The 20,323-nt window shown below is 36.6% G+C and overlaps 1 protein-coding gene across 1 annotated transcript; it reads left to right on the top strand.

Annotated features, from left to right (window-relative positions):
• The first annotated feature begins 1,813 nt into the window (after positions 1 to 1,813).
• LOC128999570 (60S ribosomal protein L6) lies at positions 1,814 to 20,064 on the top strand. Its single transcript, XM_054426143.1, has 2 exons — positions 1,814 to 1,943; positions 19,196 to 20,064. Exon 2 carries the CDS (start codon positions 19,201 to 19,203, stop codon positions 20,017 to 20,019), a length of 819 nt encoding a protein of 272 aa, XP_054282118.1. The 5' UTR covers positions 1,814 to 1,943; positions 19,196 to 19,200; the 3' UTR covers positions 20,020 to 20,064.
• Positions 20,065 to 20,323: the final 259 nt, after the last annotated feature.

Genomic DNA, 20,323 nt, shown 5'->3' with positions numbered 1-20,323 from the left:
TTTAAGGAGTCATGATCAGTATAGGTTTTACAGCATGTAAAAATACATAAACAAGTACTTAAAAACAATCTTTTTACAACATGTTTCAAGGCGACTCCTCTTAGACCTAGCCTAGGAGTAAACTACATTTAAATGCGAGAGTTGGCCAAAAATATCTTACAGATCAGCACATGTTATCATATTCTCTATTCAATAACTATATTATATCTAGATAGAAAATACATTTCTGCCATTTATTTACATAAAACAATTGGAAGGAGTGAGATTCGTAAGGCAAACTGGTGAAATCGGGAAGATAACTCTGGATCCACCGCTCATTATAATCGCATAGCATAACCAAAGGAGTCATGACGAAGAGATGCCTAGGGTTGCCGGGAGCAAAAGAAAAAGAGAGTTGGCTGTTTGGTGCTGTGGAAGGAAGAGAATGAGAGTATATAATATGTTTAGTGTTGTGGAGGGGGAACCCAGCTCGCCTACCTCACATAAAACTGCCTCGGAACCCGGAACCAGCTCGGAACCAGGTTGGGTTGTGAGATTAGATTAGTAACTCCTGATTAACCGATTAACCTTACAGTGGTGGTCAGATTTGGAGCCGGATAGATGTGCCGCCCGTGACGCCCCCCCTCAAATATTTTACCAGGGGAACTTTAATAATTAATTGTTATTGCAAATCGTTCAAACCTCAACCAAATTCATTGTAGTTACACTTGTGGCGAACGATAGGACTAATTACAAAGTCTAAGCTAAGCTAAAACTTAGGATCGTTCGAGTTAGACTATTTTTTTTTACGTTGTGAAAAGTATGGAAGACCGGCAGGCGACGGAGGCTTTCAACTATATACAGCAGTGTCTCAGGCTGGTGTTCGGCCACATTCTTCTTCGGCAATATTATAAATAACAAGAATAACACGAACGTCGAACGCCAGCCTGAAAGCATCTGACAATGACACTGCCGTATGGCTTGGCTGAAAGCGTCCGTCGTCTGCCGAGCCGATCTTCCATACTTTTCACAACGTACAAAAAATTGTCCAACCCGAACTTTCCCAAGTTTTAGGGAATTAGTCCTATCGTTCACCACAAGTGTATGGACTACAATGAATTTTGTTAAACGATTTGCAATGACAATTGTCAATAATTATTAAAGTTTCCCTGGTATAATCCTACTAATATAATAAAAATGAGAAAGTTTGCATGTATGGATGGGGACGTTTGTGACACGTAAACACGAAAAATGCAGGTCGGATTGGGCTGAAATTTGTTGTGATGATAGCTCACATTCCCGATTAACATTTAGACGCATTCTTATCTCAAAAATCCTTTCGGGCTCCACCCCAGTGGCTCTGGAGTTTTTCCCATGTTAACCTTACGAGTCCTATTTAAAAGGAATAAAAGCATTTTGTCATGTTTCAACTACATAATTTGGTTCTATGACATTAAATACCCCTAGCATTAAAAGATTATAAGGTTTACCAACAGGGTGCAGCACTATTATTTTTTGCATTTTTATGACAACATATAATTTGAACCAACTAGCAAAAAAAGCTGTGAAAAATTAGAGTTTCACTTTTTATTGTTTGGGGGCAGTGGTAGAACATTATGTCTATGGTAGATGTTATACCATAGACAAAAAGAATGACTATAGCATACCGTAAATTAAAAGAACCAAATTTACTTAAACCTTGTCCTATCCCATTGCAAACTCAAAGCACGAGTATAACTGCAATACGCATTTCACAATAAGCATTGACATACATATAGCACTCCTACTCTGTACATTGATTTTTCTGTATCAAGGTGGCGCTGCAAGAAGCTTTTGCTTTTGCTTACAACTTCCGTCTGTCTACTCCGGTCTTTCTTTTCTCACGTTTTCGTGTATTTAGGTTGGAGTTTTCTACAACGGAGAGTAGGAAACCCAATATCAATTCTTCAGCAGTTTATATAAAGGTAAACTTTTAACCCTTATCATTTGTATTTAAGTAATTTATTGATGGTATGTTGATATTTCTCCCTCAGTTCGGTCCTCGAAGAATGCCCCGTTGCCTAACCTAGTAACTTGACTTTTTGGTTCCGAATGCGTGTGCCTATAATATGGTCACAAGAATTCTCATTATTTAATTAAACTGACACTTTTATTTGGTGTTAAGTTAGCTATGATTTACGATAGAGATAGAAATTCGGGAGAGTGTGAGGTAGCAAGATCAATTCCTAATTCAAAAAGGATCTTCTTGACAGGCTAGGTCTAGGTTGCTATGTAGGCCTACCATACTGTAGGTAGACGGTAAAGGCTGTCTTAACTTTGTAAGCCCACATTTCCAGACTTGTTCTTCCGAAAATTCGCACAACAATATCAATGAATTGCATTAGTTTAACTTAGGACTATAATTAATTAGCCTAGGCCTACCTCCTTGACCGTGACCAGCAGAGCCGGATAGGTTGCGTCAATTTTCTATTTACACTAGGCCTATATACACAAAAACTTCCATAGGCCTAGTTTGAAAAATATGAACTATGTTAAAAGTACTTTGGCTGTGGATGATTTTGCCGCAGGCTTATTAATTTAAAGTTTATCATTAAAATAGTCTTGTAGGCTGTAGTATGGTTTCTCCCTCAACAAGGTTTTCAATTTCAGGGCTTTGTGAAAGGCCGTTTCCCCTTGGTTTTTGATTGTCGTTTTTATAAGGACTTAAGTTACAGGCCTCAGTTTAGCTCAGTCTGTTTAATTTAGGCTACAGTAGACCCCCTCTTAACCGACCTCGTATTAACTGATCAGATTATCCGCCTTGGTCGTAAAATAATACAGTTTGTTTTACTCGACCTTGCTTTGAGAGCAGTTCGGTTTAACTGCCGCTTTCTAGAAATCTCGGCATTTCCCCCGCTCCCTTGCTGGGCGATGAGAACTGAACTATAGGCTACGCTTATCTCCACAGGATATGACTAAGAATAAGTCATTTTGTAGGCTATTGGTCACAAAAAATATAGCCTATTGTCATTTTGTCATCATCGTTGTAGCGCGAGCACATCTGATCCGATTTGTTATCTGTGCGGCAAATTTATAACATCATAAAGTGCATTGTGATTTTGAGACCTGATTATCTTATCGCTGGAGTAAACAAATAACGCAGCTTGTAGGGAGGGCAGGGAAGGGGCGTTAACAACTCCAAGGTCAAGATAGTTTGTCTGCCTCGAGCCTCCAGTGAGAGGCTATTTAAATAAACACCCTGTCTTGTAACAAAATGGTTGCTAGTATCTTTAATTTCAACAAAAGGCTCTGTACTGTATTACAATGGATTTTAAAAGCTTATTAGGCTAATACATTACAGTAGGATGTAATGTTATTAAAATACCAGGGAATTTGTATTGACTCTTGCCTAGTAGTCCTATTATAATATATTCCACTGAAAGTAGGCCCATTTGACTTAACCATGTTTTGTGTTTATTTGTGACTTTTCTACCAATACGAAAAAGGAGATAAGAGTAGGTAGGCTAGTTTATTTTATAAATAATGCAAGTATGACTTCAAAATAATTATTAGGCCAATATTATTCCAAATGAATAGCACTTCATAAGGTTATGAATTTAGGGATTGCCCGTTTTAACCGACCTTTTAAGTTATCCGACCTAGATCCGGTCCCATTAGGGTCGGTTAAGAGGAGGTCTACTGCATTATCTCCACCATCCACCATAGAGATGAGCATCGATAAGTCATCCATCGATGTTCACCATTAATGGTTTCATCAACGTTAAGCATGGATGTACCGACATCGTTGTGAAAACATTGATTTTTTTGTACTTTCCTGTTAAAGGGAACATTCATTATCAATGATTTTTTTCTCGATATATCGATATTAATGAATTGTAACATATCAGCTGACAACTAAGATAAATAGATATTGTTCAGTATCAACAAACGATCATTTTTTTTAATATTTAAATTAAGAAACTGTTCTTAGAGAAACTAACCTAACAAAACTAACCAAACTTGCTGTTACATTTAAAAATTCCATTTAATATTCTCCACTTGCCTTTTCTGTTATGAAACGGATTGGTTGGTTACTAAATGTTAGGTTAGAACAGTTTAATTTCTTAATCCATAACTTAGTAGACTATATTTTAGCCTAAACAAGATCAGTTGTCAATTTGTACATTAAAGGAAAACAAAAATATCGATATATCGAGAAAATGATCGATGATATTAATGAATGTTCCCTTTAACTGGAAAGTACCCTACTGGTACCATTTTTTCAGCTTTTCGTCTGCTTTTTGTACTCTCCAGTAACTTACTGGAAAACATCGATGCCAAAAACATTAAACATCGATGAAAAACATGAGATGTTTCGCAAACATTGATCGGATGCTAATCCCTAATCAAAGACTTTATAATAACTTAGTTTTTCAAAAGAATATGACCATAATATGTTATAGTCACTCCCACTAAAATTCCCTGCACACCTTAGAGATGCTAGGTAGGTACTTACCTAAGTTCCCTTGCCCTAAGTTTTTTAAATACTTAACTTAATAAAAGAACAATGTTTACATGTTTTAAATCGTCTTGGTAGCTTTTTGTTTGCAATTAATGTTTCTGCTTAAACTTTGTTTGGATAAGGCACGGAAATATTGATGTCATAAAAAAGGAGGTCAAGAATCATGAGGAATCACGATTTTAAAATACCACCACAACCTCAGCCGGGTTTTATACAAAGATAAACAGATGGATGACATAGATTGAACACAACGTCATCATTGACCTAGGATACAGTACTGCAATTAGACAAACCATCCTTTTATGAAATCTAAAAAGAGGTTGTTTGGCGTGTGTTCAGTTATGGTTACGTATGGGGGCGCTGATTTAATGCAAAATATAACTTTTATTTCAACTATAAACATATTATAGTTCAAATAGGCTAAATTAACTTAATATGGGAAATTACGATGTATATTGATTCAATGAGGGTGGTTAATTATGAAGGATATTAGAACTGATAACGGTGTGGATAATAAACATAGACAATTACTTTACTAGCGTGTTTACTTTTAAAATTCCTTCGACATGCGACCAGTTCTTTTTTTCAAATGAGTGTTATTTTAACCCAACAGCTTTTTCAAAACAAACTATGTTATTGTTTTTACTTTTCTTCTTGATTATACTTAGCAATTGATGCAGTGGTTTATATAAAGGATAGGTGTGGACGATTCGTTTAGTGATGTTAGGACACCAAAGTTTTATATTAAATGTGTACTGTCTATTTGATTGGATGTTATCGATTTATTTTAGGTAGTTTCTATTCAGACCTACTGGAAATTGTGTTATAGTATGAGTAATTGTATTGTGATAATAATGATGGAAGAGGCAGGTATGCGATGGAAGGTGGTTTCGTTGACTAGGACTTCTCAATTGACTATTACCATAGATAAGACATAGTCCCTTAGTAGATTTCCCATCCTTATGGAACAGCTGAAGCCAATTGTATTGTTAGTTCTGTCCGGTTTTCTGTAGATGTCGAGTTTTGTTTACAATTGGTTTCTTGTTATTTCAGTAATTTAAAACCTTAACTATCTAATCATAAACAATAACTCGACCACTAGCTATACAACCAAACAGTGAGACACAAATCATGAGATACTAACTCTAAGATAGGTAATAAAAACAAATTGTAAACAAAACACGACATCTACAGAAAACCGGACAGAACCATAGGTCGGCCGGCTAGAAAGCGTCCTCCTCGTAGCATTGGTGCGAGAGAGAGATACCGAGCTGTGGGAGTGAGACAATGGCTCTTCCCCCACTCCCCTGCCGCCCCACCCCCTACCTTCCCGAACACAGCTAATAAATTAAATTGTACAGCTGATCAAAATGTAAACAATTATGTTCTTCATAACATGAGAAAAATAGGTCCTGCAAAAAAAATTGTATCTTAGCCTAAATCGCATCAATATTTGAGCATCATGAAATGTTATTATAGGCTATCAATCATTGTGTTAGCACTTCCATTTTGTAACACAGGATTCCAACTCCCACGACACCGGGGCGGCGCCGTGTCGATATTGTGCCGGTGTCGTATCGTGCAGTGTGAAAACAGCCATTGGCGGAGTGGGAGAACATATCCTCCCTCGCTGTTACCTCCCGTACATGCGCTAAAAATTTTGCGCAGGTCGTTTTATAACCGGCCGACCTATAGCAATAAAATTGGCTTCAGCTGTTCCATAAGGATGGGAAATCTACTAAGGAACTATATTTTATGTATGCTATTACTCTCTCTACTGTAGGCTACTAATAATTAGTTTGCGAATCGGCCGCAAATCTCTCTTCAACGCTTTTCACATCATCACAATTGCTGTTTTATTGTAAAATTATCGGATTGAAAATGTATATCGTATTATGAAACAATGCTGTTCTGGCCTATGATAGGATAAAAACATATTTGGTCACGTAACATTTGTTTACAAGATGATATTTCACATTAAAACTGCAAGAAAATATTTGTATTTATACGTGTAAACTAGATGTTCTGAATTGTACACAGTTTTATCTCACTACTCGATTCCCGTGAGGGCGGGCTAACACCTCGTAAGTTATTATATTTTAACCATAAACATTCAAGTAATCAAGTACTTTATTGGTCATTAAATAATCATTGATTACAATAGACCTCGTCAGAGACACATATATAAAACAATAGCGATACATTATCACAGTCACATTTTAGCATACAAAATAGAAAGGCTTGCATATCACAGACGCTACAATAAATAAATAGCTGTACAGTTAAATAGATAGAAAAAAAACATGCATAGAGTTATAAGATTAATACTAAATAAATATAATGACAGTCAGAATAAATATAATGACTAGAATATCATGTTGGCACTTTCTACAAAAAACTCATTTAAGTCATAACAGGGATGGTCCATAAGCCATTCTAACAACTTATGTTTGATTTGTTTGCTTGATAGGCCTAGCCAGGTGTTAGGAAGGGCGTTTACAATTTTAATAGATACACTGCAGAAACTCCTCTGAACAGTTGCTAATCTAGTATAGGGCCTATCAAGTGCCATCCTGCCTCTTGTCTGATGAGTATGAAAAACACCTCTTTGTGCAAACAGATTTGGGTTGCTCGTTACAAACATTACACATTCAAGTATGTACAGATTTACAACTGTAAGGATTTGTTTTGACCTAAAAAGAGGTTTACAATGTGCGTGCCGCCTAGAGTTAGTTAAAAGCCTAATTGCCTTCTTCTGAATCTTTAATACACTATTAATATGAGTTGAATTTCCCCACAGCAATATTCCATACAGCAAATGGCTTTGAAAAAATGCAAAATAGGCACATCTTACATACTGCGGTGGTACAAAATCTCTTAGCCTCCTAATCAGAAACAATACTCTGGACAACTTACGACTGACACTTTTTATGTGATTCTCCCAAGTTAAACCACAATCTAGATCTATACCTAAAAGGTTGACGCTTACAGACATTGGTTTCTCATTGTCGGGAATTGCACCTAGCCTAAAAACAATTGACTGTGTTTTGTCTGAGTTCATGTTAAACCCATTTACATTAAACCAGTGCTTTGCGTCATTCAAAACTAATGAAGATAATTGAGTGAGTTCCTTTATACTACAATGACTAGTTATGAAAGTTGAATCATCAGCATACATCAGGGATCTACAGCTCAAGTTATCGTCCAGATCATTTATCATTATTAGGAAGAGCACAGGTCCCAGGACCGAGCCCTGAGGAACTCCTGAGGTGACATTCCTCACAGAGGACTTTATCCCTCCAATCTCAACGAACTGTCTGCGCTCTGACATATATGACCTGAAAAATTCCAGCTCTGCGCCACGAATACCGTAGTAGTCAAGCTTGTTGAAGAGTAAGGAGTGTGGAACACAATCAAATGCCTTACTCAAGTCAACTAAGGTCGCCTGAGTAAGGGCTCCTCCTTCAAATGAGTTTAAGACAGACTGTACTAGACACCTAACGGCATCCGTGGCGCATCTGCCGGCTCTAAACCCAAATTGCCAATTTGAAAGTAACCCAAACGATTCTAAATAATTCATTAATTGCACTTTGACAACTGACTCAAGCACTTTTCCCACAACAGAAACCAGAGATATAGGGCGGTAACTACCAGGACTGTCCCTCGGGCCCTTCTTATAAACGGGGACAACTTTTGAAAGCTTTAAATTTGGAGGAAAGATGCCAGAAAGCAGACAGTAGTTGATACAATCAGTGAGTGGTAACAGGATATGTGCTAATATTATCTTAAGTAGGTGAGATGACATACCATAAGCATCGACACTCGTAGAAGGTTTCATCCTTTGCACCACATGGAAGACATCATCACATGAAACTTCACTGAACACAAATGAAGCTAGAGGGGCAGGCCTATTCCCCACGAGTCTGCTGGATGCTGCTGCTGATGCCGACACCGAGGTCGCCGTCCGTTCCACTGAAGAGATGAAGAAGTTGTTGAAGTCATCCGGAGAAATACTATGGGAGGGGCTGGTATCTGGTTTACGAACGCTTCCTCTGATGAGTGACCACGCTGCCTTGCACTTGTTGCTCGAAGACTCGATGAGTTGAACATTGTGGTTGAGTTTAGCAGTTTCAAGAGCTTTTTTATAAACCCTCTTACAGGAAATGTAAGCCCTTCTGTCAGTAGCAAGATTGGATATTTTATATCTGTCAAATAGCATTACAACATTTTCTCTCATAACAAACAGCTCATCTGAAAACCACTTTGACTTGCCAGTATTCCTATTTGAACACTTCAGACGAACTATTTTGAGAGGGAAACACTCTTCTGTCAGCACATGAAGGTGGTTAAATAGTCTGAATACCTGCTGTGATCCATTTTGAGCATCAGGACTTACTAGTGAAGACCAATCCGATGAAAGAACTGCCGACACAAATTTCTCTTTATTAGCGGTGTTAAAACATCTTCTATAAACAGGGCCTATAGATGAAACACTATGATTCAAGATTGAAAAGTTCAGACACACTGACAGATGGTCAGAGATAAAAAAATTTCTGACTGACACTCTGTAATCTTCCTTTGGTAGATTCACAACAATATTGTCCAAGCAATTTGTCTCCCTAGTAGGTTCAAAATTGGTGCAGTAAAGGTTAAATGAGCGGAATGAATCTTGTAAGACTCTGTCATTTATGTCTCCTGATCCAAAGTTCACATTAAAATCTCCAGCCACAATAAGCGCATATCCAGGGCTAGATGTAATCAAAAACTGTAGCATGTCCTCTAAACTGTCCTGGAACTGAGAAAAGAGTCCTTCAGGTGAACGATAGATGGATACGACGATAATTTTCAACTCCGACGAAGTTACAGCCGACGCCTCAAAATGCAGCTCCGCACAGAAGGGTGATATATCCAGATTTGAGAAGTAATGTTTTAAGTTATTGGCAATGTATATACAGGTACCGCCATGGATACGTTCAACTCGGCAGTAGGTAGACAACAAAGAGAAACCATCAATTGTCGCAAAATCGACTTGCTCACCTGTTAGCCAGTGTTCACTTAAACAAAGAACGTTAAAGTCCGAAGAAGACAGAAGAATGTCCATTTCATTTAACTTATTGGTCAGACACTGCATGTTCTGTTGGAGTATTTTAATTAAACACTTATTTACCGAGCTGTTGTGTTTTGGTGTTGTCTCCCTAAAAAAACCCTTGTATTGGTTGTCCTCTTCATTGCAGTGTACTCTTTAATTAGGGTACCCTTAGGCCAGAACTCGGCGCAGAACACCTCCTCCCAATGTTTTTCAGGAATTCCAACTTTAAAAGACTTGTAGTTATTAAATTTAGTCTCAAGTTCACAGCACTCGAAAGATTCAACTCCACCATCCTTCATTAGGCTAGGCCTATTCATAATCAAGTGAAGGGTTATAATAAAGTTGTTTGCGATTTTGTCCCCTAGGCAAAAGGTTCGTGTAAGTTAGGCCTATTGTTTTTTTGGCCACTTTGTAACCCATTGCCTCCAGTCTTTTAAATGCTTCAGTACCTCAACATTTCAATAGGCCTAAACAAATGACGCCTCATTATGTTTTAACTTTAATTTTGACACTCATTGTCACATAATGCCACTAATGAATGCACAAGAATTGTGATTCAGCAATAGTAAAGTGTGATTAGCAGGCAAGGTACTAATAGGCCTCGGATACAATGCAAGCGACAACCTGAGTGGCACTTAGGGTTGGCCTAAGCGGTGGTGGTGGTGGCTACAATACAAGTGGCACATTTATAACGCTCATCAAATTTCCCCGGTTGTAGGAGTCAGTTCAGTTGAAAATGGCAAAATTCACTTAACCCGCAAGACGTGTTGCAGCTATTGTTACTTTCTGAAATTTGTTTGTATTTAAAGAAAAACTTATATTTTTAAAAAAACCTAGTCCTCTTACTTTGTCCCATACTTTTCTGTTGACTGAAGTGTTTTTAAAACCTCCGTAATGGTCATTCCACAAACATTCCCTGGACTGTGACTCGCATATAAACTTGTATCTCACGTTAGCTGCTGTTCCTCTTGTCGTTATATGCTAAACTGAAGCATGACTGACCTGAGCGGCGTTTTTGCGAAAATCTGTTTCGACTTGGAACCGTGAGCGGCATCGCTTACCACCGCTCGCGGCTCAGATGTATCGTGGCCATCCTCAACAAATTTACACACAGTTAAATGGGACCCGATGTCAGAGTGGCGCCGCTCGTATCGTACCTGGGGCCATAGACTGGTGGGGCAGCAGCCGACAGTCAAATGACTTTTAATGGGTCGTGACATGCTTCTCTGGAACCCTAAATTGAACAGTACAGTACTCCATTGAAATTGGAGAGCGAGGTCCGGTCAAATACTTTTTAGAGGTCAACATCAACTTCAAGATGTCACTTTGAAAACAAGTTGGACGCAGTTAAAATAACAATTAGGTCTCAATAGATTAGTCCCAAAATGTATTACTGTAATTTTATCTAAGGTATTTTTTTTTACTTGGGGAGGTTTTATAATAAAACTAGCTGGCCCGACAGACGTCGTCCTGTCCTAATGTGGTTTTATGTCAAATGCTTGTTCATTTTCAAGATCCTGGTTAAAGTTAGTTTGCTACGCTCACTTACCTTTAGGTTGGAGCTCGTTCGCTGCGCTCACTTGCCTTCAGGTTAGCTCGTTCGCTACGCTAACTCAAACTCGCCTCCAGGTTGAAGTTTGTTCGCTACGCTCACTTACCTTTTGGTTGCAAATTAGCTGTTGTCATAAATTACAGAAAAAATAATCGTGCTGCACCCTGTTGGTAAACTTGTTAACTTTTTAATGCTATTGAACATCACAGAATCAAATGGCTTAGTTGAACCAGCTGTTAAAATTCTTTAATTCCATTTAAATATGAGTACTCATAAGGTTAACATGGGAAACTCCAGAGCCACTGGGGCGGAGCCCTTTTGACGGATCTGCACCAAACTTCACACAAACCATCATTGAATAATGCCATAGATAAAACATACTCCCTTAGTAGATTTCTCATCCTTATGGAACAGCTGAAGACAATTTTATTGTTAGTTCATGTACGGTTTATGTAGAGGTCGTGTTTTGTTTACAATTTGTTTCCCGTTATTACAGCCATTTAAAACCTCGTTTAACCAAATAATACGATCTAATCATAAAAAATAACTTGTACCCTAGTTATATAACCAAACAGTAAAGCATAAATCAAGAAATTAACCCTAAAATAATGGAAACAAAGTTTCATCGACACTAGCGCCTTTGTGTCACGTACATGAACTAGACACAAAAAACATGCTTCAAAATTTACAATGGGATGAGAAGTCTACTTGTGTTGGTTAGTCTATGATAATGCTTAATAATGCCTGAAAGTTTCATTACACAATCTGTCGAGCGGTTTCGGAGGGCATAAAGGACAAACAAACAAACAAACATACATACAAACAAACATACATTGGATTTTATATAGGCTATATAGAATCAAGATACAGAGGTTTGAGCTATTGATGTTTGGCTGTAATTTATTGATTACCTACCTTTAGTATGTGTACCTATAGGGTGATTGGTACTCAGTGTGACAAAAACTTTTTGGTTGGAAAGCTGATTAAATGGCGCAGTTTTTAACATATTCCGACACTTTCCTGTATACAGGGTGTGAAAAATGCAATAGACCATTGTTTTTTAATTTTTTATCAAACATCTTAATTTTTATCTTTGAATCTATTTACAATGGAGTTTTTACAACTGATCCTCCGTCATTTTCTACTATGCTTGTTCAAAATTTAATGTAGAACACGAAAATTACATTATCTACTCAAATCCATATACAGGTAATTGAGAAATCACTGTATTAAGTTTTAAAGCTAGTTATTTTTGAAAAACATAAAATAATTTTTTGGAAAGCTAATTTTTAGACTTGGAACATTTGATATGCATCATCACACTTCATTTACTTTGTACCTACACAAAAAAAATTTTGTCACACTGAGTACCAATCACCCTGTATGTAGGCCTACCCATAAAACTTTTACTCTAAAAGTCTTAAACTTGAAAAGTCTAATATTTGTGACATTATCAACCAGAATTTATTTGTTATACATAATCTCAAGTAAGGATAACAAAGTAAGTTCCTGCTTTTTTTATCTGATATTTTTTATGTTTGTATTTTTAATGTGATGATTTTGTCACGACGGTCTTCTGAAACACATGAAGACAATGTGATGACTGATTAAAAAACAAACCTTTTTTTAATTTATTTGAAATATTTCCTATTGAATTTAAGTTATTATTATGTTTGTATTAAGATAATATTGTGTCCATCATCATTAGAGTTTCTTTAAAAAGTTCAAATTCACTCCACGATTTCAAAAACATTTGGATTCCTCCTCTAAATTTGAGCCAAGAAGAATGTTTGTTTATGAACATATTACAAACACATCTATTTCAATGTGATGATTTTGTCACGACGGTCTTCTGAAATTCTTGTAGACAATGTGATGACTGATTGAAAAACATTAATCATTATTTTAAAATTCTTTTTAAATGTTCCCTACTTAAATTATGTATTTAGATGTAATTGCATTAAGGTGATATTGTTTCCACGATCGTTAAAGTATTTCTTTAAATATCTTCACTCTATGATTTCAAAAACATTTTGATTCTTCTTATAAATTCAAACTTATCAAAGAAGAATGTTTATGAACGTATTACAAACACAACTATTTCAATGTGATGATTTTGTCACGACGGTCTTCTGAAACTCTTTGAAGACAATGTGATGACTGATTGAAAAACATTAATCTTTATTTTAAAACTCTTTTTAAATGTTCCCTACTGAAATTATTTATTTAGATGTAATTGTATTAACATGATATTGTTTCCACGGTCGTTAGAGTATTTATTTAAAAGGATCTTCACTCTATGATTTCAAAAAATTTTAATTCTTCTAAATTTAAGGTTATAAAAAAAAGTGTTTATGAACATATTACAAACACAACTATTTCAATGTGATGATTTTGTCACGACGGTCTTCTGAAACTCATGAAGACAATGTGATGACTGATTGAAAAGTATCTACCATTATTAAATATATATTTGGAATAGTCACTACTGTAGTTAAATGAAGCCTGGACCCATGATCGTTAAAGAATTTATCCTCATGCAAATTTAAACTAATCGGAGTAAAAGGGTTTTTGTACATATTAATAACACTTACAAAACCATTTCAATGTGATGGGTTTGTCACTCTTCTGAAGCTCATGAAGACAATGAGACTGATGGTAAAACTGGTCTTCCTTATTAAACATATTTACTCGTCATTACTGATAACACTTAAAGCACTTAAGTTAGGCCTAAATATTATATTTAGGCGTTAGGTTTTAAAATGTCCTCCTCTTGAATTTAATTTAGGCTACCTAGGCCTACACGTATTTTATTAGACACATACGTTTTTTTGGTAAAAACTTTAAGATTCAAATGATTTTCTTGAGTAAAAACTCCTGTGAGCAAGCAGTTTGTTGATGCTAGTTAACTTAATAACTTTGTCAGTTTTATGAAACTTGAAGGCTATGCCTACATGTTGCCTGATTACTGATGACTGCCTAGAGACTAAAATTATCTAAGAAATTAGATTCGTAATTAATTCAAAATTGGTGTTTCAATGGGATGATTTTGTCACGACGGTCTTCTGAGACTCATGAAGCAAATGTGATGACTGATTGGAACATATTAGCTACCCATGCCTGTTTTTCTTTCTTGATTAAACAAAGTCTTTGTCTAGTAACTTATCAGCCTGTGCAAGACACAGAATGTTCTTCAATGCTCTTACAGCGCTCAAAGTCTAGATAACTCGAATCAAGCTTAAAGACAGTGTTAGTCCAAAATAATGAAGATTTTGTTACAATGGCTCAAGTTAGACTAAACAAAGCACTATCAGATGGGAGAGACCAAAGTTCAAATACCTCTTTAGAAGACTTCACATTTGATGGTGCCAGGGAATGCTAGATTAAGACAGTTGCTGGATTAGTGACATGTCAGGATAACAGATTTAATTAATCTCAAAAACAATAGTTTGTAACTGTAAAGAAAATAAATTGTACCGGAAAGCCGGAGATTCTGCATGTTTCAAGTTGTTCTGTAAACTTGAGTTTTGAAAACCGGGAAAAGACCGTGAATTAGTTTTGTATTGGACTGGATGTTTCTATTATGGTCGTCCTGTCAAGTAAAAAAATCACAACTGCAGTGGGTGATCACGGATGTTGCTGCGATCTTTCCAATGAGTCAATTTTGGTTCCGACTCACCACTATTGCGCTTCCATCACTGGACTGTTTGCCAATAAGCCTCTCTATTGGTAAGAAGGTCTATCCAATTATCCGTAATGACATTCCAACGTCTGTTCTCTGTACCGGTGGTAGCAAGAATCACTTGTAGGTACCACATCAGGATTGCCACCCATCCCGATTTCGGTCCCTTGTGTCCATGTTTATATGCCTATGTTAACCCGGGGGGAGGGGACGTCCCGATTTTTCCATTATCAAAGGTGGCAACTCTGGTACCAACACATCACTATTTTACATTACAATTAGGTTTTGTTTGTGTTTTACTTAACTTACAGTACAGTCATATAAAACTTAATAGTTTTTTACACAGTAAAGTATTTTGGTTTTCAGAAAATGTGTGATGTTTAACAATATATCAGGTCGCCGGAATTTTATCCCCCTGGAATTTTACCCCCTGGGCAAAGCTGACGTCACTATGACGTAGTAACCTGAGTGGCCAAAAGTTTGTTCGTGGAATTTTAACCCCACGGATTTGGAAGTCTAATGAAAATAGCCAGAGCGTAATTAATTAGATTAGCGATAAAAACCGGAATTTTAACCCCTGTCCATATAACTAGCGTTTAGACAACTGAAGATGTACGGGCCTTATTTTTACCCCCAGATTTTTACCCCCCGGAATTTTACCCCCTGGCCGATTTTACAAATTGAATGATTGATTTTATTTTTTCTGTTTTTAATTAATTGTAAACATTTCATTATTTAGTCGCCTATCTTTATTTATTTTGTAATCTTATCTAAGTAAACAGAATTCGCTGTTTAATTTTGATGTTCGGGATTTGCGTTTGGGGCCAACTGTTGGTTAATAAGTATGTAAAATAAACTGAGTAGCTCATATAAATGATAATTGGGTAGACATTTCTTCGTAAAGAAACAATAAGGCATATTTTGTTATTGTTACAATACAAACGAAAAACATTGTTTTACCACAGTTGTATAATAAATCGTTAAAGAAATCTTCGAATCAATTACCATTCTGATGTTTGTTTATACGTCATATTAATCAACAGTTGGCTTCAAAGATCGAATCCTGATACTAGAATCTCAAAATGAAAATCAAAAACCTGTTTGATTAGTTGATGATACAAATAAATTTAGGCTACTTAATAATAAAATGTTTACTATTAAATTAAAACAGAATGAAGATAATTAATCATTCTCACTAATTTATATATCTGGCCAGGGGGTAAAATTCCAGGGGGATAAAAATCCGTTACCAAATATATCCATGTGTATTTAAGGCCGCACATTGGAGCGAGGCGAGGTGCAGGCAGGAGCGAGGACTATTTCGTATCACTGCACATTGAAGCGAGGTGGGACAGAGGTTTCCTAGCTTTGATCTTTGAAGATTTTCGGACGTGTGTTTTTGGAAATGCGATTTACATGAAAAAAGATTAAGCCATGGAGGGTAGGCTATGTTTTTAACTATTGAACTGCCAGACCGGTATTTTAGAGAATATTTTCGTGTGAACAAACAACTGTTTGATGATATCCATAATTTGATTTGAAAGTGGCATTAGTGGAAAGGAATGCAATGCTCAGCAACACATAGCCATCTGAATTAAATGCTCCATTACTATATCTTTCACTCACAAACAATATAAAACTAACGCAGGTGCGAGCGAGGTGCAAGAAAACTGTATTCGAACTACAACGCCGCGGAGGCCTTATAGAGGCTGCAGCCGTGCTGCGCGGAGGCTACCTGCTCAATGTGCAGTGCTCCATTTATAAACACGAGTATTACAAAATCAGCCGCGCCTCGCCTGCACCTCGCCTCGCTCCAATGTGCGGCGGGCCTAAATCTGTTTTTTTTGTAAAATATTCTCTCTGGGTTCTAAATGTTCTAGTTTGCTGTGGAATATTTAAACCAATTTGAGTGAAATAAATTTTGAGCACACCATCTTGAATTGTTTATGCTTAAGCAAGGCTACGTTGTTTAAGTATAATTTATTTGTAGTCTTATTTACTGTATCCTTTTTTTCTGGTACCTCAACTGTTTATGAAAATTAAATAGTCTTTAATACCTACTTCATTTTATATAGGTACTTCTGTAATACTTAACAATTATTTCAACACCATTTCAGATCATCTTCGAGACCAAGCAAATATTTATTTGACTTCCATTAACCAGTGTGAAAGCTTTTAATTTTACCTCAGACCTATGCCTTAAAGATCTATCGATAAAGCTACTGTTTAATCTTCAGATATCATTTGTAGCCTATACCATGAAATAAATAGAAATAGATGTGACATATATTTCTATAGTTTGGCCTGCATATCTGAAAAAATGCCCACTTGATATTCAAACAAACAGCTGTCCTGAGCATAATAAGGCTTTAACTGACTAATGAACTCCGTCTGTAAAACAGGCGCATTGCTAGTATATAGATTAAAAACTTAAACTTAACTCCAATAACTGATTTTTTGCTGTTAACGCTAGTTCGCCAAACAGAATGGTAACTTCCTGTTTACAAAAACAACAACCTAAAAGCTTCTCTTTAAAATGTCTATGTTGAAATTCGTTAATGTCGTTTTGTTATTGTCACAAGTCTTTTTTTTACTTTGGATCAAATCCTAAAAAATCATTGCTTCTCAAAAATGCTGTCAATTGTTCTTTGTACCTGAGACTCCATATATATTGATTTTTTAATTTTATGGTTCTCACCAAACAAGTTTGTAGTTCTCGCTTCAGACAAGTTAGTAAAGAGGAAATGTTGAATTGCTGCATTTGTCACTCAGCCCTAAAAGCAAATAAGCTTTCATGTTTCAATGAACACTAAAAGGAAAGGTAGAAGCAGTGGGTTTAGTTAAGGAGTCTCGGGCCCAATACAGCTTACGACTGTCCCAAACGTTGATAAGTACTCTCAGTGTGTTTTGTGTGAACCAAATTTCATGTCTGCCTGGACCTTTTCAAGACCACTGAGCCATGTGTAATGGTAACTGTAGAAAACTGATTGAATCTCTGCTTAAGTCTCTCTTTGCCGTTTGTATCTTATTAATAATCAAGGAATATTTTCAACCTACTTACATTTCTACCTATTAATAGAATAGTGTTTAGAATTTTTTTATTTCAACAGTTGCATTTTTTAAATAGTTTATACGTCATACTGCAGCAAAAAAACCGTTTTTAATGCACACGTTGCATGTCTAAAGTAGCATTTTACTCTCCAGGGAGTAAAAAGAATGTTTAACACATAGGGAGTAAAAATCAGCTGTCAACCAAGTTGTAAATTTCAATTGTGTAGACAATTGCACGCATTAAAAGTATGAATCAATTGTAGCTTATTGTTGCCTCATTGTAAATAGTTATATGAAATTCGCTAAAAAGGAAATATTTTTTATGGATCTCTTTTTTGACACAACTTAACGATTTGGTGTGAATAAAAACTCTTAGAATCGTGCAGCGATACTAAATATAATGACTTTTTTGCTGTAAATTTAATAATATTTTGACCATATACCAGAACAGGTAACCTACTTGTGCATGTAGGGCCTACCTCACACTGGGTCAAAGTCAAAAAAGTCAAAGTATTTATTTGCACATAACATTTATGGGTTACAGCAAGTAACATCAAACTGGTGCATCGTCATTACATTTCTAAAAAGAAACAATACAACTAACTATGACACAAATAAACATCTAAATATTTAACAAATTCTTCAACACTATATACACTTAATTCTAGGAGGAGTCGCTTCAAATAAGACTTATATCTAATTAAATCTAGCTGCTTTACATGGTTCGGTAATTTATTGTACATTCTTTTACCCAGCTCAAAAGTTGAATTAATTGTCCTTTGATAGTTACATTGGTCAGTTCTTAAATAATTGTTTTGCCTAGTAAAGTAGTTATGAACAGAGCTATTAGTTTGAAACTGTTTTAAATTAGTTCTAATGTACATTAAGCAATCCAATATAAACAAAGAGGGAACAGTCATTACTTTAAGTTTCTTAAAAAGTGGTTTGCAATGGGTCCTACGATTAACATTGAACATGATTCTTAAGGCTCTCTTCTGAAGCCGCAATAATTTTATTGTATTACTGTCATAACCCTCAGTTCAAAGTAGCTATACGCTCCTATGTCCGGAGTAGAGAAGTGTTATATTGTCTTTGGTCCAAAGTTTACATTTTCAGTCTTTTACTACTAACTATAGACATCCCAGAAACAAAACATCCCTGGGCCTTTTCGCGCCGCGCAGCTTTGTAGGGTACGCCACACCCACCGGCACAAACCACGTGATCTTTTTGTTTTTGCGCAGGTAGTTTTGTTCTTGGGATATATATAAATATGAATCTTCTTTATAGCATTAACCTCATTCAAATAATTAATAATAATTAAAACTCATTTTTTTGTTTCAGATAAAATGCCAGAGACTAAGGTCAAACCTAAGGACGGCAAAGTCGTTCGTCCAAAGCCAGGCACTATCAAGGCTAATGGTAAGAAGTCCTATGGGAACCCCAGGAACTACGACTTGGGAACTGGAGTCTACAGGTTCAGTAGGTCCAAGATGTACCACAAGAAGGCACTGTGGAAGTTCATGGGTAAGAAGAACCCAAAGAAGGAGAAGCCTAAGAAAAAGAACTTCATTGAAAAGCCCATCGGTGGTGAGAAGAACGGAGGCACTCGTAAAGTCATCTTGACCAGAAAGACAGCTTCCTACCCAACTTGTGACAGGATCAGGCGGCACCCGGCCAAGAAATGCTTCAAGGACCACAAGAGGCGTCTGCGTCCCGCTCTCACTGAAGGTACTGTGTGCATCGTCCTCGCTGGAGTACATAAAGGCAAGCGAGTGGTCTTCTTGAAACAGCTGGGTAGCGGACTTCTCCTGGTCACTGGGCCTTACAAGCTGAACGGATGTCCTCTCCGCAGGATCAACAAGATCTACGTGATCGCCACCTCCACCAAGGTCGATGTGTCCAACCTCAAGATCCCCGATGACATCAATGATGACTACTTCAAGAGGATCAAGAACAAGAAGCCCAAGAAGGAAGAGGGAGACATCTTTGTCGCTAAGAAGGAGAAGTACAAGGCCTCAGAGAAGAGGAAGACTGACCAGAAGGAGGTTGATAAGCAAGTGTTGGGAGCCATCAAGAAGATGAAGGACGCCAAGCTGGTCCGCAGATATCTCGGCTCAATGTTCGCTCTCCACAGTAGTCAGTATCCCCACAGGATGAAGTTTTAAACACATTTGACTTTTATTATTTGTTAAATAAACACATTTTGTGGATATGGCTTTGAATTTTCCACCCTTGAGATCCAAGTAAGTAGATAAGTTATAGTTTGTTGATTTCACTCAAACTATTTATTCTTGTTCCACCTAGGGTATAGGTGTCAGTATTTCCTCTAGACTGCTTTAAAAAGTGACTAAATCATTTCTTTGAGAATATTTCTGAGTATTTAAATTTTGAGTTTTAGTCTATCCAATCTAATTTTGGTGTGTTGGTTTAGTTGTAGGATAATTGATCAGATTATTTTATTTGCAATAA

The sequence above is a fragment of the Macrosteles quadrilineatus genome, unplaced genomic scaffold (assembly GCF_028750875.1).
Source record: "Macrosteles quadrilineatus isolate MER2022 unplaced genomic scaffold, UCM_ALF_1.0 Scaffold_8__2_contigs__length_117827958, whole genome shotgun sequence".
In the NCBI taxonomy this organism is placed as follows: Eukaryota; Metazoa; Arthropoda; class Insecta; order Hemiptera; family Cicadellidae; genus Macrosteles; species Macrosteles quadrilineatus.
The sequence above is the reverse complement of the archived record's forward strand: the minus strand, read 5'-3'. Positions and strand labels throughout refer to the sequence as shown.